At 39.4% G+C, this 25,359-nt stretch overlaps 1 protein-coding gene across 1 annotated transcript; it reads right to left on the reverse strand.

Annotated features, from left to right (window-relative positions):
- Nucleotides 1–727: 727 nt before the first annotated feature.
- Nucleotides 728–12,793, reverse strand: PSMD7 (proteasome 26S subunit, non-ATPase 7). Its single transcript, XM_043986842.1, has 7 exons — nt 12,603–12,793; nt 6,295–6,386; nt 5,879–5,971; nt 4,805–4,902; nt 4,380–4,460; nt 3,220–3,311; nt 728–1,754 (listed from the first exon to the last, which is right to left on the reverse strand). The coding sequence occupies exons 1-7, from the start codon at nt 12,674–12,676 to the stop codon at nt 1,310–1,312; spliced, it is 975 nt and encodes a 324-aa protein (XP_043842777.1). The 5' UTR covers nt 12,677–12,793; the 3' UTR covers nt 728–1,309.
- Between the last annotated feature and the right edge of the window lie 12,566 nt (nt 12,794–25,359).

A 25,359-nucleotide genomic window follows, 5' to 3' on the forward strand; every position in this document is an offset into this window, starting at 1 on the left:
AAGGTGTTTCAAGACTGCTTTCTGGGAAGCACTGGTGACCCACTACTTGTTGTCAGAAGCATCATCCTTTCCCTTGATTTTGAAGGAATGGTGTAATTGACAATCAGTACTATAGAAATGCAATTATATAAAGAGCTGCTTTCAAAGACTGGCACCAAATTTACTAGAAACCTTTACCCCATGTTTATTATGTTTCAGCTATATACGTGTTTCCAGTAACAGGGCTCAAATGCCGCACAAGAAGCTGACAGTATTTGCTTCAATGATGCAAGGTGGCTGCTACAAACTGTTCATTCAGGTTTGCACAATGGAACTTGAATCTTGTTAAATACATTGAAAACTGCAGTTATGGACTTTATAAGAAAACTCAATTAAAACCAAGTATCTTTCTGCTTTTCCCTTCCAATGGTTACTTGGAATTGACTTTCTCAAGATAAAAGGGTCTTAAGAGATCCTCAATCCTTCATTTTACTGATGCTGACACAGGGAGTAGAGCCGAAACCAGGCAAGACATCTCCACATTCCCGCTTCATTATAATCTTTTCTACACCACACTACCTACTTATCTTAGGTATATTTAATGGGTTGACATGCACACCTTTCAAGGGTCACATGTAATGACTTCTCTAAGGGAGTTTCTTTCAGGCTTGGCTCTGTTGCTTTTCAGATCTTCAGCTGACTCACTCACTCATTAGCTTCTAGGGTTAAAAAACGACTAGAACACAAATTTACAAACCAAACCATTTAATTATCTCTCTGAAGGTAAACAATATGTGGAGCTGAATTTCAAATCCTGAGGCTGCTGAGGCAATCTCAGGCTCAGAAAGCAAAGTCCCTTGGTGTGGGATCCTCTACCAAGAGTTCAGGAGGAGGGACCAAATGCGGGCAGATAAAAGGCAGTGTGCATTTATGCACAGTCTGCAAGTTTTATGCACCGCTGGGGACAGACCCAAATGGTCTAAAGGATGAGAAGAGGGCAGACAATGGGTTTCCAAAACATGGCTTTATTGGGAAAAAGATAAAGGAAGCTACACTAAATCTTTGCTCCTCCTCACTTTCCACACACCACTTGTCCAGATCATAAAACCCCCATATCACATGCCTGTGTCAGAGCTGCCACTTTCGGTGAAATTGGTCCCCTTAACCTCCTACTTACTTGAATGATCCCACAGCACGGGGCTTCCCTTTCTGAGATAAGGCAGAGGACTATCCAAACAACTTTATAACAAGCACTTAACAGTGAAAAGAACCCTCTAGCAGCACACTCATTTAGCTTGCAATATTTTAACTTTCAAAAAAACCCACAGTTTTATTTTTTCTCCTTTTTCTCTTCTTTCTTGGCATCACCCTTTTCTTTATCTTTGTCTTTCTCCTTGTCATCCTTCCTCTCCTTTTTGCTCTCCTCTTTTTCCTGCCCCTCTTTCTTCTCAGCATCCCGGTTGGCAATCTTATTGTTGATGAGGTTGTGCAAGGCAACCACTGAGCGTATCAGCGAGGCCAGGTATACCACCACCATTTGGTCATTGGTCTTCAGGTAAAATGCCTTGACAAATTCTTGCAGGTTGACATCAGGCAACAGATTGAAGACATCCTGCAGCTGGTAGATTATCTGGTGGTTGATGGGTAACTTGCCCATTGCCACTTTCTCCAGGTAGCCCCTGATGTCCAGAAGCTTGGAGTTCAGTCCCTTTAAGCCATGGACCTGATTTGTGATACGCTGAGAAAGGGTGCCCACTGTGGTGTCTTTGATGTCTCTGCAATGGTCCAGGACAGAATGGGAAAAAAGATTAGGCAATTGTCCTTCCATAGGGGCTTTCTTTTAAACACTCAGCTTTGCCAAAGAAAGTAAAGTGAAACAAAGATTTTTGTATCTAAATATCAGGTAATTTAAGTATTTGGAGAGATGTGAACTATTTGATTTAGATTTAATACTAATGAGTTTAAAGGATCATAGATTTTGACCTGGATGTGACGTTAAAGATCATATGATCCAACTCTACCATTTTAAAGAGGAAAAAAGTTCCATCTTCCTAAAGGAATTCAAAGAACAAGAAAAACTTAAAAATTTTTTGTTAAAAGGGATGGCTCTTTGGGAAGAATGAGGGTTACAGGAGGAAATCCAGCAACATAAAAATAAAGGTTATCAAAAATATTTCTTCTGAAAAATCCAAATCAACCCCAAATACTCAGGTAGCTGAGAGCAGAGATGCTCCTCCACAGCTTGGCTATAAATGTCCTTGCTAAACAGCAGCGGGACTAGGATGGGACAGGGAGGGAGCACTCGAACGAAGGAAATTACAGACCTGAAATGTGAAAAGCCTTATTTAATGGCCATAACACTGGTTACGGACATCTGGAAACCAGGTCACCAGTGGTGTGGGAGCTGAAGACAAAGGGCTCAGGTTTGGGCTCTGGCTCTGCTACTTAGTAAGTTTCCACCATGGATCAGCGCCTTGAAGAGCCACAGGCCACAGTGTGGCTGTGAAGTCCAATGTGGGAGCTGCAGCTCTGCTACTTACTACCTGTATTACTCTGGCAAGTCTCTCAACCTCCATAAATCTCAGTTTCCTCATTTGTAAAATGAGACTGAACTAGAGAATTTATTTCTAAGGTCCCTTTCAACCCTAAATCCTAGGATCATGAGGATATTTGCACTCAAAGTGCTGTTGTGAAGAAGGTATTTTGCAAAGTTAAAAATATTACATATACAAGTTGTGTTATCTTAAGTTCTTATGACTTATCTGATCATAGGCAAGTCAAATCCAGCAACTCATCTTCTACTTCTAAAAAGTGCTATAAGAAGGGGATACTGAAGCTTAATCAGGTAACAGAATCTAACTGAAAGGAGTCTTAACTGTAGCTCTTCAAACATAAGAGCCACACAAATACAAAGTATTCAAACTGGACTCACTAGGATACTTAATAAATAAATGACTCTTAGAAACAGGACAGTGCCTAGAGAAGCAAGACTATGCTGTGTTTTTAGGCAAGTGGTAGGAAGCAGGGGGCATAGTGGAAAGGGGAGGGGGCTGAATCCTGTCTTGTGACCTTGAGCAAGTCCTTCATCCCTGTGAGTCTCAGTCTCCCCTCTGGGAAGCATGGGGCTTGGGCCAGATGGCTCATGTGGAGCTTCCCTTTCACTGCTTGGTCTGTGCCCCTATGACTGTCACAGCCTTGCTCGACCCTACAGTGGCCATGACCCACTAGGACAAGTCTCACCGGAGCAGGTGCTCCACTCCCACTTCTTCTGCTTCCTCGGCTCCGATTTCACTGGTCACGTGCTCAAATGTCTTGGAGGTTGGAGTTCCATCCTAGAAGAGAGGAGGCCTGGCTGTCATTCCCTATAAACCCATGGCATGAACCAGAGGAAATGCACCAAGGCACAGCGTGGCTTCTTTACTGAGAATGGACACATAAGACAAGGTCAAGAATCACACTGGGAAAGGCAGTGGACAGGCTGTAATCCACACCAGCTGCTAAGAGGACATATCCATGCAGACACACTTGAGCAAACCTGTAGCCACCTCCTGCCAACTGCCCATACACTTATTCATATGTTTAGATGATAGAACACTGGTAGAGTTGAAATAACTTAACTGTTCCAGTTAGTAACTGTGAAAATGTTCATAAGCAGTGCTGCTGAATAGTTTAGGAAAAAGCCCTGAAAATAATAATAAAAACCCCCAACTATCCAGCTCTGGCTTGCTTCCTCCCCACCCCTGCATCGTTCTTGAGATTGTAATGATGAGGCTCCACACAGAGGTCAGGAGCCACTGTCAGGCCACGGGTCAGCTCTGCAGCAATACTCTGGGCTGTCTACAACTCTTCTGAGAGGGCCCTGGGCAGGAAAGGACAAGGCAGGGGTCAGTGCCCACATGTCAAATATTCCCTCTGGGTGTGCTGCCAGCCAGCCAGCCAGCCTTTTGCAGGCCTGACCTACTAGACAGATGGATAATCATATCACTTGAAAATATCTCCTGGTACCAAAAGCACATGAAGCATTCACTAGGCAGTGAACTCAGGGAGGGGAAGGAGCAAGGACTGGGGACTCCTTAGGCCCTGGGTCCAAGTTTTGTTACTATCTTTTCACTAGACTTTTTTTTCATTAGTCTCCATTTCCTTATCTGCAAGAAGAAGGGAATAAACTAGATGCTCTTTAATGTCCTTTCTGATTCTTACACTCTACAATTCAAGAATTAAAACTCAAAGAGCTTTTTAAAAACTAGTGTTAGCAGAAACTAATGATGCCTTTTTGCCTTACTGTAATATGAGTTTTTGTCCTGAAAACATTACATGCCAAATAGAACCAAAGCCATGTGCTACTGGAAAAGCATAAAAATGATTTTTAAACACCAAAAAGTGTTGAAATGATGACTTACATCGTGAACTTCTTCAACGGAAATATATGCTTCTGTGGGCAGCCCGAGGTCCTTTGGCTTCACATCAATAATCACCAATACCTAGAGGAGAAAACATTTTAGTAAACACACCACAGGGAAGAGAATGCACAAGACAGTTTCAAATTCATCAAGCCCTGGGTTTCCAGGTTTTAGCAAAGGATTATTTTGTCAGCCATGAGCCAAGTCTTTCAAGTAAGTCCATATTACAGAACCTGCCCTACCTTTTCAACACTATTAAGGAATAAACTATTTTATCATGTGATAAATGGAGTCACTTGTCTTCAAGCTTGAGCAATTTTCCATAATCCTGCATCAGTACCTTCTTTGACCCTCCCATGTTAGCTGACTGGCAATACAAGTAACCATGGGGCACTTCTTAGGGTTGTTATCTGGAGAGCACTTACTGAGTTAGGACAGTATCTTTTCATGAGTTCATTGATGGCAATGTCATTCTTGTGGAGCTTTGGGCCTGTATGGTACCACCCAACGATTCTTTCTCTGGCTGGGAAAGAAACAGTTTTTTTAGTAAGTGTAATTTTGAAAAGCTCACTCACTAAGGGAATGAATCCATATTGTTTGGAAGGATATATCTTGTTTTTTGCACTTCTAAAGAAGCCATGTATCTACCTCTATATTTTTTTTTTTAATTTTTCGGTAAGGCAATTGGGGTTAAGTGACTTGCCCAGGGTCACACAGCTAGTAAGTGTTAAGTGTCTGAGGCCGGATTTGAACTCAGGTACTCCTGAATCCAGGGCCGGTGCTTTATCCACTGCGCCACCTAGCTGCCCCATGTATCTACCTCTAATGAAACTGGGTCTGATGGAGCATGCAACATTCTATACCTGTAGTCCCCCAACTCTCTAACAACACGTAATTATTAAGCATTTATTCTGCAGTGAATAATGTGGGGAATAAAAAAGAGAAGGCAATTAGCAAGGTGAATTTTAAATGTTTATAGACAGAAGTTGTCTATAATCTATATCATTAGTACTCTCATTACTATATCTGAATATAAAGTATTTAGTTTCTATGATATAAAATTAGCAACATTTTTTTGTTTATATTTCTAAAGAATATGAACTTTAAAGAAATGCTTAAGTTCCGTCCTAAAAGATAGTATAATTTGTGCTTTCTCTAGCAGTTAAGAATCTAGTTTGAAACAAGGCAAACATAAAAGGAAAAACTAGAGAACTTAAGGTAATATTTAAACACAATATGTAAGCATCTGAAGGAATATATTCTGTCTGCTGTCAAAATGACAGTAATATAATGGGAAGAGCACTGAATTTAGAATTACGAGTCTTAGCCCCTTCTAAAGTGTGAGCACAGGCAATTCATTTAACCTTTCCAGATCTGTTTTCTTAATCTGTAAAACCAGAGGGGCAGGATTAGATATTAACTCAGATTTACATACAACTACCTCTTTATGATTATATTTAATTATAAAACGTTCCAAGTCCCTCTAATAAAATACATACCATTGACCTTCTTAAACATTCCATACATATTTTCCAAATAGTCATGGTCAAGAAACCAGACTGAGTCATCTTTGTCATCTTCATCAAAAGGGACTAAAGAGAAAACAAGATGTAATTTATTGTGTTGGTTAGTGAAAAGCAAAGAAATATATAAAAACAAAGGGTCCTCAACCTTAACACCTAATAATCTATACTGATATTAGAATCAAAAAAGATATAATCCCAATTTACTGGCTTGTTCTGGAATCAACAGTAAAAAGAAACAATAATGTCTATTTGTGTGGACTTTAGCTATTCTTAACTAAATGGGTAGAATGTTTGAGAAATAGTTAACAAGTAAAATAAAAACTTTAATGGTGGATAGTTTGATGATGAGTCTAATGTTTGGCTAGAAAGATGTAATATTTCTCTGTTACCTGCAAAACTATTGGACACATCAAGTACTTTTTTCTGCCATGACCCCAAGAGCACACCAACAACACGTTTTTGATTTCCGACTTTTCCTATTCTGAAAGAGAAAACAGAAGATAGTCAATTTGGATAAACATGCAAACACATGAACCTTGCAGTTAACATTTAGAACTTCATAAAAAAACTTATTATAAAACAACCCTGCAGTTTTACCTCATACCCTACAAATTAGTGGAGATGACAAAAGACAGTAATAGTAAATGTTGGAGGAAGATAGGAACACTAATGCATTCCTAGTAGAGATGTGAATCAGCAGGACAACTCTGGAAGGCAATCTAGAATTAAGCAAATGAAGTGGCTAAAATGTCCACACCCAGAGTTCACAACCAGGCTCATACCCCAAGGAGGCCAACGGTAAGAAGAAAAGTCCCCATATACACCAAAATATTTATAGCAGTGTTTCTGTGATGGCAAAGAATTGGAAACAAAGTACATGCCCAATGACTGGGGAATGAGCAAACAAACTGTGATACATTAATGTAACGTAACATTACTGTGCTGTAAGAAATGACAAATATGGTGAGTACAGAGAAACATGTGAGATCTATATGATGTAAAGAGCCCAGAAAATAATGTATACAATAACTATACCAAAGTAAATGGAACAACCCCTCCCCTAAATCAAAAGTGAATATTGTAAAATTACAAAGAGTAAGCATGGCTTCAAAGATAGAGACATGAGGAAACCTTCCCCTGTCCCCTTTCCAGAGGTGGGAGGTCCATGAGTGTGGCACACTGTACATATTTTCAGACTTTTTTGGGATTTACTGATCAGTTTTGCTGATTTCCACTCCTTATTCTTTTTGGTTTAAAAATATTGTTTGTTATTATTTGGGGGGGGGGGGCGGGCAGCTAGGTGGCACAGTGGATAAAGCACTGGCCTTGGATTCAGGAGGACCTGAGTTCAAATCCAGCCTCAGACACTTGCCACTTACTAGCTGTGTGACCCTGGGCAAGTCACTTAACCCTCATTGCCCGGAGGAAAAAAAACACACCAAACAAACCAGACAAGCAACAACAACAAAAACAAAACCAAACCAAACCAAACCCAAGAACTCTTGCTCTAGATTTTGATATTATGTGGGCACGAATGGAGAATGTTGGCTATCCATCTCTTCTTCCTCACTCTCACAATTTAATTGGCTCACTTTGCTCCCTGGTTGTACAATCTCTTTGATGTCTTTTACATAATTTTTGTTGTACAATTCTTTCTTGGTAAAACACAACCTATTCACATCTATGATGAACCTACCCCTTGCTGTGTGGGTGACTCATAATTTTAATTATATGAAGAATGTGGCATTCCATTATCTGAAGCTATGTGGCAGCATGGGAAGAATACTGGTATTTAAAAAGAGGGATTTTTGTTACAGAAAAAAGCCCAACGTCATTAAACACCCTACAAAATTTCCCAAACGTAAGCCCATCTACTCTCTTTCTGCTATTCAATTTTGGGTCCAGTTTATGGACCATCAGCAGTAGCTCTGCAAGATAAACATAGTGATAGACCAGCTCTGATCCAGCTCTCTAAGTAAATTTCAGTTTTAACCACAAGTATTCTTTATCTTCTTGATTTTTCTGGTGCAGCTAGTTAAGGTTAAATGCTTTTGAATGAGTACTGATCTCCTTCAGGAGGCTATTCAATGTTCTGGGACTTGTAGCAATGCTATCGGAAAACATGGGTATATGGAGGACCTGACCATATCATCTATAGGGAATCTCTTCTTCCACTTGGACTCTGTGATGGGCAGCCTTCATATCTCTCTGTACAGCATTTGCTTCATTTATTCAGCACCTTTAGTGAGCAGGTCTTATGCCTCCCCTGATACGAGGACTGCGAAGTTACAGGTCAAATGTGGTTGGCTTCACTGTTATTGATGGATATATATTTAAAATTTGGTAAAGAGGTCTGTGCCTTAACTATAAGGCTTTCAAGTATCACTTGAGTTTGGAAAATGTATTTCATTTTTTTCTTTCCAAGTTTCTACAAGCTCTGTACCCTCCCTTTTCCCAAACTTTTTTTTCTCTCTTCTAAAGCCTTTTGTTTTTAATGTTATTTCTGGAATTACCTTCTTCACCAAAACCAAATCATGTGTAACAATGAATGCCACATTATGCTTTAGTAGTAGTCTCTTGCTCTCTGATGAGAGGAAAGAAATGTATTTAACTTCATTTTCTAGGATCATTACTGGTTTTCTAATTACTCAGTTTGTCCTCCTTTTTAGTGTTCTTTTCATTTACAATATTGTTCCTTGCTTCTGCTTGTTTCATCCTACATTAGTTTATAAATATCATGAAGACCTGAGGTCAAATACTTATTAGCTCTAGAACCCTGGGCAAATCACTTACTTTTTTTGTGCCTCAGTTTCTTCATCTGTAAAATGAGGGGATTAGACTTAGCCTCTAAGGTCCACTCCAGTCCTAAACCTAGTTCTCTGAATTCCTCATGTTCCTCATTCTCATTGTACAATAATATCTGATGACATTTATATTCCAGTTTATTCAGCCGTTCTCCGAATGATGCGCACTCACTTTGCTACTATAAAAACTGCCAAGAATGTTTTGGCATATACCAAACCTATACTTGCTTTTGACTTCCCTGGGGTACAAGACTAGGAACTGTTTTGTTGGGTCAGAAGGTATGGACAATTTAGTCACTTTTCTCTTCTTTCTTTTTTTTTTGTGTTTTTTGTTTTTGTGAGGCAATTGGAATTAAGTGACTGGCCCAGGGTCACACAGCTAGTAAGTGTTAAGTATCTGAGGCTGAATTTGAACTCAGGTCCTCCTGAATCCAAGGCTGGTGCTCTATCCACTGTGCCACCTAGCTGCCCCTCACTTTTCTTGAATAATATCCAGAATGGTTAGACCAATTCATAGCTCCAAGTGTCAATCTTGTCATAGCCCCAAATCTTTTCAAAGTTAAGTCAATGTTACTATGAAAGTCACGTACTTTCCTGCATATTTCTGGCTTGGTTTCACAGATGTTAAGAGAATCCTGATACTACTATGCTCTTATAGGGGAATCTCATCTATGTCGGTAAGGTCAACTGCACTTAATAATGCTATGTAACTTGTAGCTACCAAGTGCCACACCAGGATTCCTGTACTTTTTTTGTACCATGGATGCTTTGGACAGTTTGGTAAAATCTATGGGCCCTTTCTCTAAATAATGTTTGTTGCCTACATTTATAACTGAAGGAAATGCTAAATTTCAGTTACTTTTAGTGAAAACAAAGATATATATTTTTTTCTCTTGTAAGTTCATGGACCTGAAGTTAAGAATCCCTGATTTAAATACTTATATTCAACTCTTAAGGGCAGTTAGATGGCAGAGTGGGTAAGAGGAGTAGGCCCAGAGACAGAAAGACCTGAGATCAAATCTGGCCTCAGACACTTATTAATTGTATCATCTTGGGCAAGTCATTTTACCTCCATCTGCCTCAGTTTTTGCATATGTAAAATGGGGATCATAATTGTACCTGCCTCCCAGGGTTGTTGATCAAATGAGACAATAACTGTAAAAGTGATGAACAGTCCCTGGCATATAGTAAGTGCTGTATGATGTTAATATTATGGCCTTTGTGCTAGCTGAAGCATGCAATTATCAGAGATAATCAGGTGACCCTATCTGGTCAGGAAAAGAGGAAATGGGGAAATGATCAATTTACACATTCTCATCACCATTTAAATATTCTATTTTATCTTTTTCCTAACATGTTCCAAATATTTTCAGTCTTAAGACAGAGTCTGATTTGTACTGGATCTTCCCTAGGAGATAGAGGGCATTAGTGGTGGCAAGCTCATTTTACAGATAGGAATCTTGAGATACACAGGTAAAGTGACTTATCTTGTGATCATGGCAGCTGTTATTGATGTATGTAAGTAGTTTTAAGGTTACAAAGCACTTTGCATACATGATCTCATTTGATCCTAGAGCCAATCTGTGAAGTAGGTACAAGTATCATTTTTTACAAAGGAAACTAAGTGTTAGAGAAGTTAAGTAAACTGCTCAGGGACTGGGCCCTCCTGACATGTCCAGTGCTCTACTATATCATATCACACCACTGTGTATTGAAGAACAGGGGCTTTGATGACTGACAAACTTCAGTGGCCATATTGCCTTTCAATGTAACCTAATTTTTCTTTTAATAAGCTACTACTGATATTATTTTAGACCAGAAAAAGCTAAAGAAATATGGGATCAACCAAACTTTGGGACTCTTGACTACAGGATCTTACTGATTTGTTTATTCATCTTAGACAAGTTACTTCACTTAACACTGAGTTTCCACACCTGTTGAAATGAGCACAGTATCATACTCCATATAAATCAACTCTTAAAATAAACAATAATAATGTTCACACACACACACACACACACACACGTACGTCTTTGGAGTAGTTTTTAATCCATGATTGGCACCCTTTAAAAAGCATACATATTATATACTAAGTGGTATTCTCAATTCATCACACAGGTGTGTGTGTGATTTTGGTTGTTAGGTTGAACTCTATGTTCTATAAAGCCAAGTTCAAATAGAAGCAGATCCCACCTTAGAACAAACAAACTAAATCTAAAGTTCAAAGAAAATATATCCAACAAATGTTTGCTTACATCTGAAAATATAAAAACTAAGGTATTATAGCTTGGACAGTCCAAACATAAGAAGAAGCTGGAAGAATGCAAATCCCTAAAATAAGTACCAGCATGATTACCTTGCTGAACATTTCTCCAACTGATTCACCAACAACTCCAAATTGGTCTTATTCTTATAAACGAATCACTTTGCAGATGCTGAATTATACCTGAATTTTACAGTTGTCAATAAACTGGATCCAGGCAGTACATGCTCATGTATGTATGTATGTATGTATGTATGTATGTATGTATGTATGTATGCATGCAAACACACATATTTTTTCACTATTATGATCCTTTGCTAAAAGGGAAACCTCTCTGGTGTAGGGCTTTCAGTACAGCTGTCAGAGGCAAAGGTGATTGGAGAAAGATACCTTAATTCTTTATATCTCACCCAGCATTTTAAACACATCTTTCAGTTTCCTTTAATACTGCATATTGTAACTATTTCTGTTGGAGTCTTAGGCCCCTTACCAGACTATAAGCTCCCTGTGGTCAGGGGCAGATGTTTTGGCTAAACTTTGAAACTGCCCCAGTTTTTGGAATGGTGATCTGCAGGAAGGAGATTAATAAACTGGGTGCTGCCTTGATAATATTCTAGCTTTGTTTTCCTCTTAGGAAGCTGAGAACAAGGGAAGGGAGATAGAAGCCAGGCAGCAACACTTCACTTCACCTCCAGCCTCTTGGGAAAACCCTGGAGTGTAGTATGCTAAGAACAATGTCATCATCCTGATTTATGAACAGGGAGTTAATTTTCATCCATAAATGTAATTTTTGGAAAGAGACATCCTTCTGACAAGGAGTCAGAAGTTCAGGTCTTCGACTCTGCCCAATGACTGGAAAACCCCCCACTGCCTCTCTCTGGTCCTCAGTTTCTCTATCTGGAAAATGGAAGAGTTTGTACGAATGAACTCCAAAGTCTCTTTCAGCCCTAACAGCAATACCTGTTTTTGCAAAGCATCTTGCATCTACTGTGTACGTATTACGGTTCATTTACATAGTACCAATCTATTAAGTTTTACAAAGCGCTTTAAGATCATCATCACATTTAATCCTCACAACAACCCTGAGAAAGAGGTGTCATTATTGCCCCCATTTTACAGTCGAGGAAACTGGGGCATACGGAGGTGAGGTGACTCGCCCGGGGTCACACAGCCAGTTAGGTGTCCGAGACCGGATTCGAACACAAGTCTTTCGGACTCCAGCCCCGATGCTCCAGGGCCCGCATCTCTATACGCATAAAAATGCAGTATTGACATACGTTACATAAGCACACAGACATTGACATACATCAAGCACATCGGTAACGTGAGGAGGCGCTACAAGTGTATGAGGCAGGGGGTAAGGGGCTGGCTTAGGGTTCAGCCCCTTGGCAGGGGCACCGGGGAAAGGGGGTAGGGGGGAGAAATACGGAAGCTTCCGGCGCAGAAGGCTGTGGGCCATGGGGGCGGTCCGGGGCGAAGGAGCCGAGGGGCTCCCCGGGGGTTCCCGAGGCGTCCCCGCCGCCGGGCGGGCCCGAGCGGCCCCAGTGACTCAGCCTCAGCCCCCGCAGGCGCCGGCCTAGGCCTCAGTCCTTCCTTCCGTCCGTCCGCCCTCCGGCCAGGTCGCGCTCACCGGTTGAAGTGATCCACCACACTGAGGAGCACCAGGGGGTGAACCACCACCTTCTGCACCGCCAGCTCCGGCATTTCGCCCGCCCGCCAAGCCCGTCTCCCGGCGAAAGTCGGCGTCCGCAGCGACTCCCTTTGGCGTCCAGACGCCCAGCTCCGGCTCCCCCCTTTCCGCAGCCTCACGCAGCCGCCCTCCTTCCGCTTCCGCCCCCGCTTCCGCTCCCGGCTTGCACCGCGCCGCCGAGCGCTGCCATCTTGAGGAAGCGACCGCCCTCGCCCTCGCGGAATGGGTGGGGCGGCTTGGAGTCCTGCGGTCCTTTAGGATTTTGATGCTTTAATTTGACAGATGGGGAAACTGAGGCCCAGAAAAGGCCTACACCGGCCCCCATCCCGGGGGATGGGGAGACCTCCCTGAGCTTCCTGGGCCTGGAGAGGCCGGGCCAGACCCCCCCCTTTCCCCTCCCCCTTCTTCCCTCCCCACTCCTCTCCTTCCCATTCCTCTCCCCATCCTCTCATGTCAGGCCTCCAATCCTTTCATAAGAGCTGGAAGGGCTCTGTTTGTTAAGACTGATTTATTTTGGGGCAGCTAGGTGGCGCAGTGGATAGAGCACCGGCCCTGGAGTCAGGAGTACCTGAATTCAAATCCGGCCTCAGACCATTTAACACTGACTAGCTGTGACCCTGGGCAAGTCACTTAACCCCAATTGCCTCACTAAAAAAAAAAAATTAAAAAAAACTGATTTATTTTTTTAGGGGGCAATGAAGGTTAAGTGACTTGCCCAGGGTCACACAGCTAGTCAGTGTCAAGTGTCTGGGGCCACATTTGAACTCAGGTCCTCCTGAATCCAGGGCCTCTTCGTCACCTAGCCGCCCCCCAAGACTGATGTTTTACACGTATCCCACTGAGGGGCTTCAGGGGGTGGAACACGGACCTGCAAAGTACAGCGAGCGGAGCTGGGAGGGCCACCTTAGGGGTCTTCTAGCCCTACCCTTGTGCTTTCATAGGTCTTTTTGGTTTATCCTAATCACCAGCCTCAGACCCAGGCAAGTGAGGACTTCCCCTGGAGGAATGGGCAGATGAGAACAATGTGTTCCAACAGCAGGAGCTTTGGAGCCCTTAGGGCTTGCTTAGACATCAAAGATGCCAAGGTCTCTGCATGGGGGGGGGGGGGAAGGGGATCGCACGTCAACTTGGCTTTTGTCTTGCTACTGGACTTCTCTGCCTCTGGAAGAGTGAGTTTGGCCAACTCTGTCTCACTTAAATACATTTACATGCAAGTCAAGAAAACTTCTCATGATTGGTCCTCTTTGAAAATCTCAGATGAACAACATCCAAATCACTAGGCAGTTATTTCCCTAAAATACCCATTTAAGTTAAAAAAAATTGAGATCTTATCGTAGTGACCGACCACTTCTCTAAAGTATTAAAAGGCTTTTGTGTGGCGGTAACTGGTACCATTTTCAGATAATTAGTCTGAGTTTCTCAGCCTCTGAAGAATGAGAAGAAATGAGCTTGTAGCTAAAATCTGAAAGGGACCTTGGAGGACATTTATCTCTTGCAACCCCCTCATTTTACAGAAACGGGCCCATAGAGATTAAGTGACTTGCCCAAATCTAAAATCAAACTAAAGGCCAATGACACCAATTTCAGCACTGTAAGGTCAGCATACTTGTCTACTTCGTAGCATCTGAAAATTGGCACAGTTTCCACGTTCATTTTCTGAAGTCATAGATAATTGAAAAAATACCATAGGCTTTTGGTTCCAGTTTCTGCTGTGTCAGTGAATGGGTGATAGTGAAATTACCCATTATTAATAATGAATAAATAAAGGTCAATGCCATCATCCGGATTTATGAACAGAAAGTTAATTTTCATGTATAAATGTCATTTTTTTTAGATCAATTTCCTTAAGATGGTATACTTTGGATTTTAGAAAGCTTTTCTATTTGATTTTTTGGTGGAGCTCAGCATCACCGATGTGGATTGCATCTGAAAATTAAGTATGCTCCGATGAAATCTGTTGACTTTATTAATCCTGACTAGCGGCTGTAGGGTGAGGTTTGGCCCGGAATAGCACAGCCTTCTCTTAGGCCCAAAGTGTTACTTGAGTGCTTAATTGTAGTATGGAAGTTCCTGGGTTCTCAAAGTCTAGGCCAGTGGAGTATTAAGCTCCGGCAAGGTTCTGTCATTCTGGAAAGGCTTTAAGTGGAGTCCTGGCAACAGACACAATCTTCTTTCTGAGCACCAGCTTGGCTGACTATTGAGAGGATCATCACTAGTGGTCTGGCCATTTGGTAATTCTTTGTCCATAACAACCCATCAAACAACAATAAAAAAATGCAACCCCCCCCCTTCATCCTGTGCTTTCTCCTTCCTCTAATGCTGTGATGGTAATTACATGACAGAAAAGGGAGAAGAGAATGCTAAAAATCTTATGATTTTTAAACCTTATATAAATGTTAACTTAGTTATTGTTCTCCAAATGTGAGGCCCTTGTCCAATGACCAGTGAGTGGACATTAATGGGGAACAGAATCCTACCAAACGACCTTTTCACATAAATTTTTAAAGAGAGGAAGTTGAAGATAAAAGGACGGGTGGTCCTCAGGTAGTCTGGAGAAGCAGAGATGGCAGAGTCAGTTTTATCTCGACCAAAGGGAACAAGAAATATTTCATGGCACATTTTGTCACTTTGTACTATATTTTTCATCAGTATTTGCGAAAAAATCTACCATGAAAATATCTTATATACCAACATCAATTGTAGAGGGTTGTATAGGATGAGAAAAATTCTATGAAGCATGTGGTAAGACTTTCTAAATTAAATGAACATACACTGTGCTGATCAGCGTATTTCATTGGTATAGGGAATTTATAATAATGATAATAGCTACAATATAGTACCTACTATGTGCTAGGTACTGTTCTAAGTGTTTTACAAATATCTCATTTTATTGTTATAACAACTCTGGGAGGTAGATAATATTATTATCCCCACGTTGCAGTTGAGGAAACTGCAAACAGAAGTTAAGTGATTTGTGAAGTCACACAGCTAGTCAGTGTTTGAAGCCATATTTAAACTCAGATCTTCCTGACTTCAGGCCCAATATTCCCATCCACTGTGCCACCTAGCACTTCAGTGTAAAGTTAGAAATAGGTGAAGATGTTAGATAAATATATGGTAAAGCATGGGTCAGGAATAAGGAATGAAGAGAGGACAAAGACATGAAGAGCATACAGAGGCCTCACATCATTACATCTTGAATATTTTCTGCAAAAGAGAGTCAACAGACAATAGGCATGGTGAACACCAATGTGACATCATAAAAAATGAAATTGATTATATTTTAACAAGACAATACTTGTTGATGTGGGAATCATCCTAAATCAGGCATCTGTGTACAGACTACTAACTTCTTGGAGCAAAGGTCAGAATGTCAGAATTAGCAAAAAGCAAGAGAAAATAATATTGAGAAAAATATAGGAATGGGGATAAGGACTAGATTTGTGATTTCATTGTTACAGGAAACCTTCAGGCGAGGAAAATACTTTTACCCATGTAGGTTGGCAACTTCTTTCTAACATATAATCTTAGAGAGTTGTCCAGAGCCCTTAAAGGTTGTGACTTGTCCAAGATCACATAGCCAGTATTTGTCAGAGGGAAGACTTGAATCTGGATATGGCATAAAATCAAAATGGTTTTGAACTAGGCAAGACAATGAAAAATGTGTAACGGACAGTAGAAATGACATTGACACTGATTATTGTCTATACGGAAATTTAACTGCTGTAAATCAATTGCTGAGAAATATGGTGGCCAGAGGCAATATGGGTTTTGAATATGAACTAGGTTATAAAATCTTATAAAGGAGGATCATGGATGATTTTGATCAATATCAACTCATAAAACAAAGAGAAGTAGTGGAAGATGAAACCAGTTGAAAGCAAGTTTGGCAAGAGACCCAACTAAGCAAAGTAATCCCAAAGGCATTTAATGATAAAAATGGGATGGGGACAACAAACAGAAGAAAAATGGAAATTATCTACAAATAATTTATTCACTTAATTTTATATTTATCTTTTGTAGATCTTTTAGACATATGACCTACTTCTTCCCCTTTGTAGTGAATCATCTCTCATGACAGGACAAGAAAGAGAAAAAAATTAGTTCAGTAATACCAAACCACACATCAACTGGATTTGACAATAAGTACGTTTTTATTATTTATGACAAATATGCTTAATCGCCCACCTCTACAAAAAAGAAAACCATGTACATTATCTCATTGCTTCTTTGGGGACAAGTTTGGTCACTGTAATTATTTTGTTGTTGTTCAGTTGTTTTAATCATATCCTACTTTTTGTGGACCTATTTGAGGTTTTCTTGGCAAAGATATAAGGGTGATTTCATGTTTCCTTCTCCAGCTCATTATACAGATGAGGAAAGTGAGGCAAAAGGGTGAAGTGACAGCTAGTAAGTGTCTGAGGCCGGATTTGAACTCAGGTCTTCCTGATGCTAAGCCCAGAGCTCCATCCACTGCACCACCTAGCTGCCCTTGCTGTAATTATATGAACATTATAAAGTGTCAGGTTTTGGTGTTTTATTATTTTCATTTTCATTGTTGTAGTTGCTGAGTACATTGTTTTCTTGGTTCTGCATATTTTATCCTACATTCACTCATCTATGTCTTTGCATGCCTCTCTGGATTCCTCATAGTTATAATTTCTTTTGGTATAGCAATTATATTCCAGTATATTCACGAACCAGTTTGTTCAGCCATTCCTCAGTTGTGTAACGATTGGAATGACGCCACCTGCTGGAGACTTACTGTAGGAAAGCTCTGCCATGAGGAGAAGGCGCCTGAGGACAAGGCATGAGGCTTTTCTTTGGCGTCAGGAAGTGATGTTTGCTTGTGGGAGGAAGAGGGGGCGAGGCTGGCGCTCTCGTTCTTTTTTGCCAGGACTCTCATGGAGAGTGGAGCAGAACTGTTGCTCCCCGAGATAGATAGCTGAATCTAGGCCTCTTTCTCTCTCTCTTCACCAAATTCTTATTCTCCTTAATAAATGCTTAAAGGTCTAAATTCTTGCTAAAGTTTATAATTTATTGGTGACCACTCATTAGATATTTTAGACAGACTAGTTAGAATTTTAGCCCCTTACAGTTGTAAGCATTTACAATTTTTTTGCTACCACAGATCAGTTGGTCAATTACTACTTTAAGTGCTTACTCTGTGCTAGTTACTGAGCTAAGTTCTAGGGATACTAAATAAGGCAAACAAACTAAAACCATGGTCTGTGCCCTTAAGGATGGTGTTCTAAAAGGGGAGACAACATGTAAATAACAAGGCCCATACAAGATAAATATAGAGCATATAGAAGGTAATCTCAGAGGGAAGTCCAGTGTGTGTGTGTGTGTGTGTGTGTAAGTAAGTAAGTAAGTAAGTAAGTAATAGGGTAGACTGAGAAAAGTCTCCTGCAGCAGGTGGGATTTTAGAGGTGGAGGTGAAAGGGCATTGCCAAGGCCCAGACACGGGGGATGAAGCAATCTGGATTAGAGTATGCTGAAGGAAGTAGAGAGAAGACTGGAAAGGTAGCAGGCAGTTAGGTCACAACACTTTTTATTTATTTATTTATTTATTTTTTCAGTGAGGCAATTGGGGTTGAGTGACTTGCCCAGGGTCACACAGCTAGTAAGTGTTGAGTGTCTGAGGCCGGATTTGAACTCAGGTACTCCTGACTCCAGGGCCGGTGCTCTATCCACTGTGCCACCTAGCTGCCCCGTCACAACACTTTTAAATGCTAAACACAAGACTTTATATTTGATCCTGGAAGCCATAGGAAGCCACTGGAGTTTGTTGAGTAGGTAGAATGACATGGTCAGACCTGTGCCGTAGGAAAATCACTTTGGCAGCTGAATAGAGGATGATAGATTTAAGTGGGGGAGAGACTTGAAAACAGGGGGATCACTTTGAAATCTTTTGCAGTAGTCCAGGAGATGGGATGAGAGCCTGAACTAAAGTGGTGGCTATGTGAGTGGAGAGAAGGGGAAATAAAGGAGAAATGTTGTCAAGGTAGAAAAGTCATGGTTTGACAACTAGATTGAATGTGTAAGGTGAGTGCAAGTGCAATGAAGCACTATGAATATATTGGTGTATGTGGATTCTTTTTATTATTAACCTACTTGGAGTATTTGCTTAATAGTGGATCTCTGGGTTGAAGGGGATGGACATTTTAGTCACTTCTTTCTATCTCTCTCCCTCTGCCTCCCCCTCCCTCCCATTCATTCATTCATTCATTCATTCATTCATTCATTCATCTATTTATTTATTAATTTACTTATTCATTCATTCATCTATCTATCTATCTATCTATCTATCTATCTATCTATCTATCTATCTATCTATCTATCTATCTATCTGTCTATTTTTAGCACAATTCCAAATTGCTTTACAAATTTGGTCAACCATTTTTCAGTTTTACCAATAATTGTGACTATTTTTTGGTATTCTCTTCCAATATAGATCATGCCAATCTTTTGTTATTCAGAAATTTTTTTTTGCATTTTTTTCCATCAGAAATATTTTTATAAGAAATTTTTTTTACCATCAAGGTTAGTAGAATTATTTAAATGGACTCTAACATAACAGTCCTTGAATGTGCCAAGAGGAGGTAGAAATGGCAGGAGAAATAGGAGAAGCAGCCAGATTGGACCAATTGTATACAGAGGTGATACATGCTAGAGACAAAATAATCAGTTTGCTGTGTATGAAGGAGGGAACCATACCAAAATCATGGGAAAAAATGTGGGCCTTTACTAATACTAAAAAGAAGTGAGTGAGAAAAACATGGATAACTACTGACTTATAGAGGCATCTAGGTGGTACAGTGCATAGACATGGGCCTTGGAGTCAGGAGGACCCGAGTTCAAATTTGAACTCACATACTTGCTCTGTTATCCTGGTTAAGTCACTTAACCCAGATTGCTCCCTTTCTTCCCCCCAAAAACCCTGCAAAAAAACTTATATGCCTACTGTTTCATCTATATAAAATCCTCATCTCCTCGGTTTTATTTTGTGTGTACATATTTTTTGTTTTCTTAAAAATGTTTTTTATAGACAACACATCATAGAGTTTTGTTTTCTTATCTAATCTGTCACTTTTTTATTTTATTGGATTGTTTAATCTATTCACATTTAAAGTTATGAGTTAGGTTCATATTTTTCCTCCATTTGTCTCTAATATTGATTTCCTTTCAAGTTATGATTTTTCCTTAACTCCTGCTGTAAACACAGTAATATATTACTTCAGTTACTTTACCTTAATCTTTTTTTTAAGGTGGCCATATTCCCTCCCCCCCACCCCCAATCTTCTCTTGTTTGTTACTCCTTTCCTTTTGGAGTTTTGCTTATTAGTTCCTTTATCTCTCCCACTTTTATCCAGTTATACAATTCTTCTCCCTCTGAGCCCCACCAGTTTTTTGCTTTCAGTCCAGTAGAACAGAGAAAGCTGGGGAAGTAGGTGAAGAAGGAAAAGATATTAACCCTCATATTCCTGAGTATATCTCCTCTGTGCTGTGGTATGTAGATACATCAAAAGACCTCAATCTGAGAAACAAAAAGAGTATAGTTCATCTGGATAGTGGTATAAGTGGGGCATAAAGGAGAATATTGTGGCTATTAAATACCACAAAGGAGCAGGTAAAAATGTGGGCTCTGATTCATCTTCCCTAAAAAAGACTGCTTTGAGAGACCTAGGCATATTGGTGCTAAATTGATAAGAAGGGGTGCAGCTAGGTGGTGCAGTGGATAAAGCACCAGCTCTGGATTCAGGAGGACCTGAGTTCAAATTTGGCCTCAGACACTTGACACTAGCCATGTGACCTTGGGCAAGTCACTTAACCCTCATTGCCCTGCCCCAAAACAAACAAATTCATAGGAATGCATATAGCACCAGATGAACATATTCAACCTCATTTATGTTTGACAATAATGGGAAAAAGGATTGGCAGAATGGCTATAACTTAGAAAAACATATGAAGACTGTGGAAGAATATGCCAGAGGTGATCTGACTAAATATACACTGCCAGCTCAGAACCTAAAGCAAGAATTAGCCTCAGGAAAGGAATTAGTGAATTCCCTAAAACATCAGTGGGGAAAAGAACCAAATTCTCATATGGAAAGAGACCATGCAGGGAAGACAAAGATGAAGATAAGTATTCAGATAACATTTACATATCTGGATAGAATTTGGACTTTAAAAGACAAATTACAGTTCAGAATTTCAGGATTCAAGAAGATATTGATAAATAATTTCAAAGTTTAGATTAAAATTCTTCCTACTATGATCCAAAAATGAGAGCAATGTGAAAGAATCTCTATGCCAATGTAGGAAAGAATCCTGATGAAGCTAGTTATGCAGGAGACAATTTCTTTTGATACACTGGAAATACAATTTCAATGGCACAAACCCAGTTGTTTGCTTTGGAGACTTATGGCAAAGGATCTGAAGTACATTTCCAAGCAGATCCAACAAAACTGAAATTGTAAAAGAAAAAAGAGTTAAACAAAAACAATACATTGATCACATCTAATAGTGAATGAGACTTTCTGTTCTAATAGCCTACTGCTCTGCTGAGATAAAATTTGTTTCATTATCAGTTCTGTGCCGCCAAGATTGTTTTATTGCAGTTACTTAGAATTAAACTTCCTTTTATCTCTATCAATTATGAAATTCATTGATTCCAAAGATGGTTAGTGTTCATAATTATTTTTATATCCCACCACTCCAAGAAGACAAGATCTCAAAGACTTTGAATGAACAGTTTCATTTTGTTGTTTTTCTTTTTCCCTTCTGTTATTATATACACCATTTGTAATATGTATTCTCTGCAGAGGCCTTCCCTCTGTAGGCTAGTGTCAAAATGCCAGTTCATGAAGGACTGCCCTCTGGACAAAATTTACTCTTTCTTCTTTTCCTATATTGTTATTTACATGTTGTTTGTTAGCATAGGGTGTGTTTCATCAAGGAACACCCTGTTCCTAGAAGAAACAAAGGGGGGGGGAATGTGTCAAGATAATGGAATGTGATAGATAAGATTTAGCAGATACTCTGGGGCTCACCTGGAGATTACTAGATTGTAAACACATCTGGCTAGTACTTAAGGGTACTTAAGAAGGCATTGTTCTCAGAAGCTAAAAACTTTGAAGTTTACATTGAGACCACCTTCGGGTCCAGTCAACCAATGAATTTGAATGACACTAACCAATCAGCTTGAAGAACCTCCTATTTCTGGGAGGGGAACATGAAGGAGGAAGCATACACTGGTGAGAGGCTTCTTCCTCTTTTGGTGTGATGGCAGAGAACTTCAGAAGTGGGAGAATTAGAAGGTTAGGATTGCCAGGTTATAGGAAATCTGTTTTCAATCTTTCTCTTTCTTTTACTATCTTTCAATAAACTCTTAAAAAACCTAAACTAATTTATCAGTGATTTTAGTCAGTTTCCCCCCAAAACTGGGGGGGAAAGATTAGAACCCACATTTGGAATTTTAAATAACACAGCCCAGTTGATGGGCATCCACTCAATTTCTAATCCTTTGCCATCATAAAAAGAGCTATTATAAATATTTTAGTTAAAAATAGCTCCTTTCCCATTTTCTTTGATCTTTTGGGGATATAGACCTAGTAGTGGTATTGCTGGATCAAAGGGTATACACAGTTTTATAGCCCTTTGGGCATAGTTCCAAATTACTCTCCAGAATGGTTGGATCACTTTACAGCTCCACCAACACTGTTCTTGTATCCTAATTTTCCCACATCCCCTCCAACATTCGTCATTTTCCTTTTCTGTCATATTAGCCAGAATTGTTTTCTCTAGTCAATTTATAGCATTTTTTCATCTGATTAGATAGCTTTGATTTTTCATCTGAAAACTGCCAGTTCATATCCTTTGACCATTTATCAGTTGGGGAATGGATCTTATTTTTAAAAAATTTGAATCCCTTCCTTATTTATCTTAGAAATGAAACCTTTTTTTTTTTTTAGAGAAACTTGCCACAGATCTCTCCACCATTTAACTATTTTTCTTCTAATTTTGGCTGCATTAGGGTGGGGTTTTTTTGGACAAAAAATTTTAAATTTTAAGTAACAAAAATTATCCATTTTACTTTCTATTATCCTCTCTATTACTTTTTTTGGTTCATGGACATTTCTGCTATCTATGGGTAGAGCTAATTTCTTTATGATGTCACTTTTTACATCTAAGTCATATGCCCATTTAGAGCTTTCTTAGTATATGGTGAGAGATGTTGGTCTATACCTAATTTCTTCTAGACCGTTTTCCCAACAATGTTTGTCAAATGATGAATTCTTGTCCCAGTATCTGGGATCACTTGGTTTATTAAACATAAGGCTACGCAGCTTCTTTACTTCTATAAATCATATACCTTATCTGTTCTACTGATTAACCTTTCTATTTCTTAACCAGTTCTAAAATGTTAAAAACAATTTTTTTTAGTTCAAAAATGTTTTGATGATTACTGCTTTGTAATATAGCTTGAGATATTCTACAGCTAGGATGACTTTCTTCCCACTTTTTTCATTAATTCTCTTGACATTCTTGGTCTTTTGTTTCTCTAGATGTATTTCATTATTTTTTCTAGCTCTATAAAGTGTTTCTTTAGTAATTTGATTCCTATGGTACTGAATAAGTCAATTAATTTAGGTAGTATTATCAATTTTCATCACATTAATTTGGCTGATCCATGAATAATGAAAAAATTTCTAACTATTTATATCTGTCTTTATTTGTGTAAAGAGTGTAATTTGATTGTATTTATATAGTTCCTCTGTGGATCTTGGCAAGTAAACTCCCACGTATTTTATACTGCTATAGTTATTTTAACTGGCTATATAGAACTTCTCTACCTTTGGCTGAAAAGAATATAATTAATCTGAATTCTATTATAACCATCTGGTGATGTTCATATGTAGAGTAGCCTTTTGGGTTGTTGAAAAAGAGTGTTTGCTATGACCAGCGAGTTATCTTGACAAAACTCTATTAGTCTCTGCCCTGCCTCATTTTGTAATCCAAAGCCAAATTTTCCTGCTATTCCAATTATCTTTTGATTTTCCACTTTAACATTCCAATCCCCTATGATGAATGTGATGTCTTTTTTTTGGGGGGGGGTATTATTTCTAGAAAATGTTATAGGTCTCCATAGATCAGCTTTGGCTTCTTTGGCATTAGTGGTTAGAGCATAGTCTTGGAGCTGACTGTGACTCAGACCATGAACTTAAATTGAAGAAAGTAGGGAAAACCATCAGACTATATATGTATGACCTAAATAACATCCCTTATGAATATGAAATTGAAGTGAAGAATAGGTTTAAGTAATTAGATCTGGAAGATAAAGTTTCTGAAGAACTATGGACAGAGGTTTGTAATATAGTGTAGGAGGCAGGAACAAAAAATATCCCAAAGAAAAAGAAGAGTAAGAAAGCAAAATGGCTGTCTAATGAGGCTTTTTTTTTCTAATGAAACTTTATAAATAGCTAAGGAAAGAAGGAAAGCAAAAGGTAAAGGAGAAAGGGAATGATATATGCAACTGTATCCAGAATTCCAGAGAATAGGAAAGAGAGATGACATGGTTTTCTTAAATGAGCAATGCAAAGAAATAGTAAACAATAGAACGGGAAAGAAAGGATTTCTCTTCAAGAAAATTAGATATGTCAAGGGAACATTTTTTGCAAAATGGGCATCCTGGAGAATAAAGTCAAGTGCACCTTGGTAAGCATTGCTAACAATAGGCTAATGGAGGACATGGAATTCCAAAGTGTTGCACTCAGTATGCCAGAAAATTTGGAAACCTCAATAGTGGCCACTGGATTGGAAAAGATCAGTTTACATCCCAATCCTAAAGAAGGGCAATGCCAAGGAATGTTTAAATTACTGAACAATTGTGCTCATTTACATGCTAAGTACGGTTATGCTTAAGATTCTGCAAGCTGGACTTCAGTAAGACATGAACCAAGAATTACCAGTAGAACAGGCTGGCTTTTGAGGAGGCAGAGGATGTAGAGATCAATGATCAGTTATGGAAAAAGCAAGGGAGTTCCAGAAAAAAACAAACAAACCCCCCCCCCCATCTACTCGTGCTTTATTGATTGCACTATATATAGCCTTTGACTGTGTGGACCACAACAAAATGTAACAAGTCCTCAAAGGGATGGGAGTAGCAGATCATCTTATTTGTCTCCAGAAGAACTTGTTTTCAGGCAAAGAAGCAAGAGTTAGAACCAAACATGGAACAACTGATTGATTGGTTTATGATTGGAAAAGAAGTATGACCAAGATGTATATAGTCACCTTATCTATTTAAGATATACAGAGTACTTTAGGTGAAAGGTCATACTAGATAAATAAAAAAACTGGAATCAAAGTTGCTGGGAGATATATCAACAATCTCAGATATGCAAACAAGACTATTCAGATGGAAGAAAGTGAAGAAGAATTAAGAAGCCTCTTGATGAAGATAAAAGAGGAGAGTGTAAAAGCTGACTTGAAGCTTAACATTAAAAAACAACAACCAACTAAGATCATGACAACTAGTTCCATCATTTCCTGGCAAATAGAGGGATAAGAAATGGAAGCAATGTCATATTTTATATTCTTGGGTTCCAAGATCATTGCAGTCGATGACTGCAATCATGAAATTACAAGATGCTTGCTCCTTGGAAAGAAAATTATGGAAAATCTGGACAGC

The sequence above is a fragment of the Dromiciops gliroides genome, chromosome 2 (genome assembly GCF_019393635.1).
Source record: "Dromiciops gliroides isolate mDroGli1 chromosome 2, mDroGli1.pri, whole genome shotgun sequence".
Lineage (NCBI taxonomy): Eukaryota > Metazoa > Chordata > Mammalia > Microbiotheria > Microbiotheriidae > Dromiciops > Dromiciops gliroides.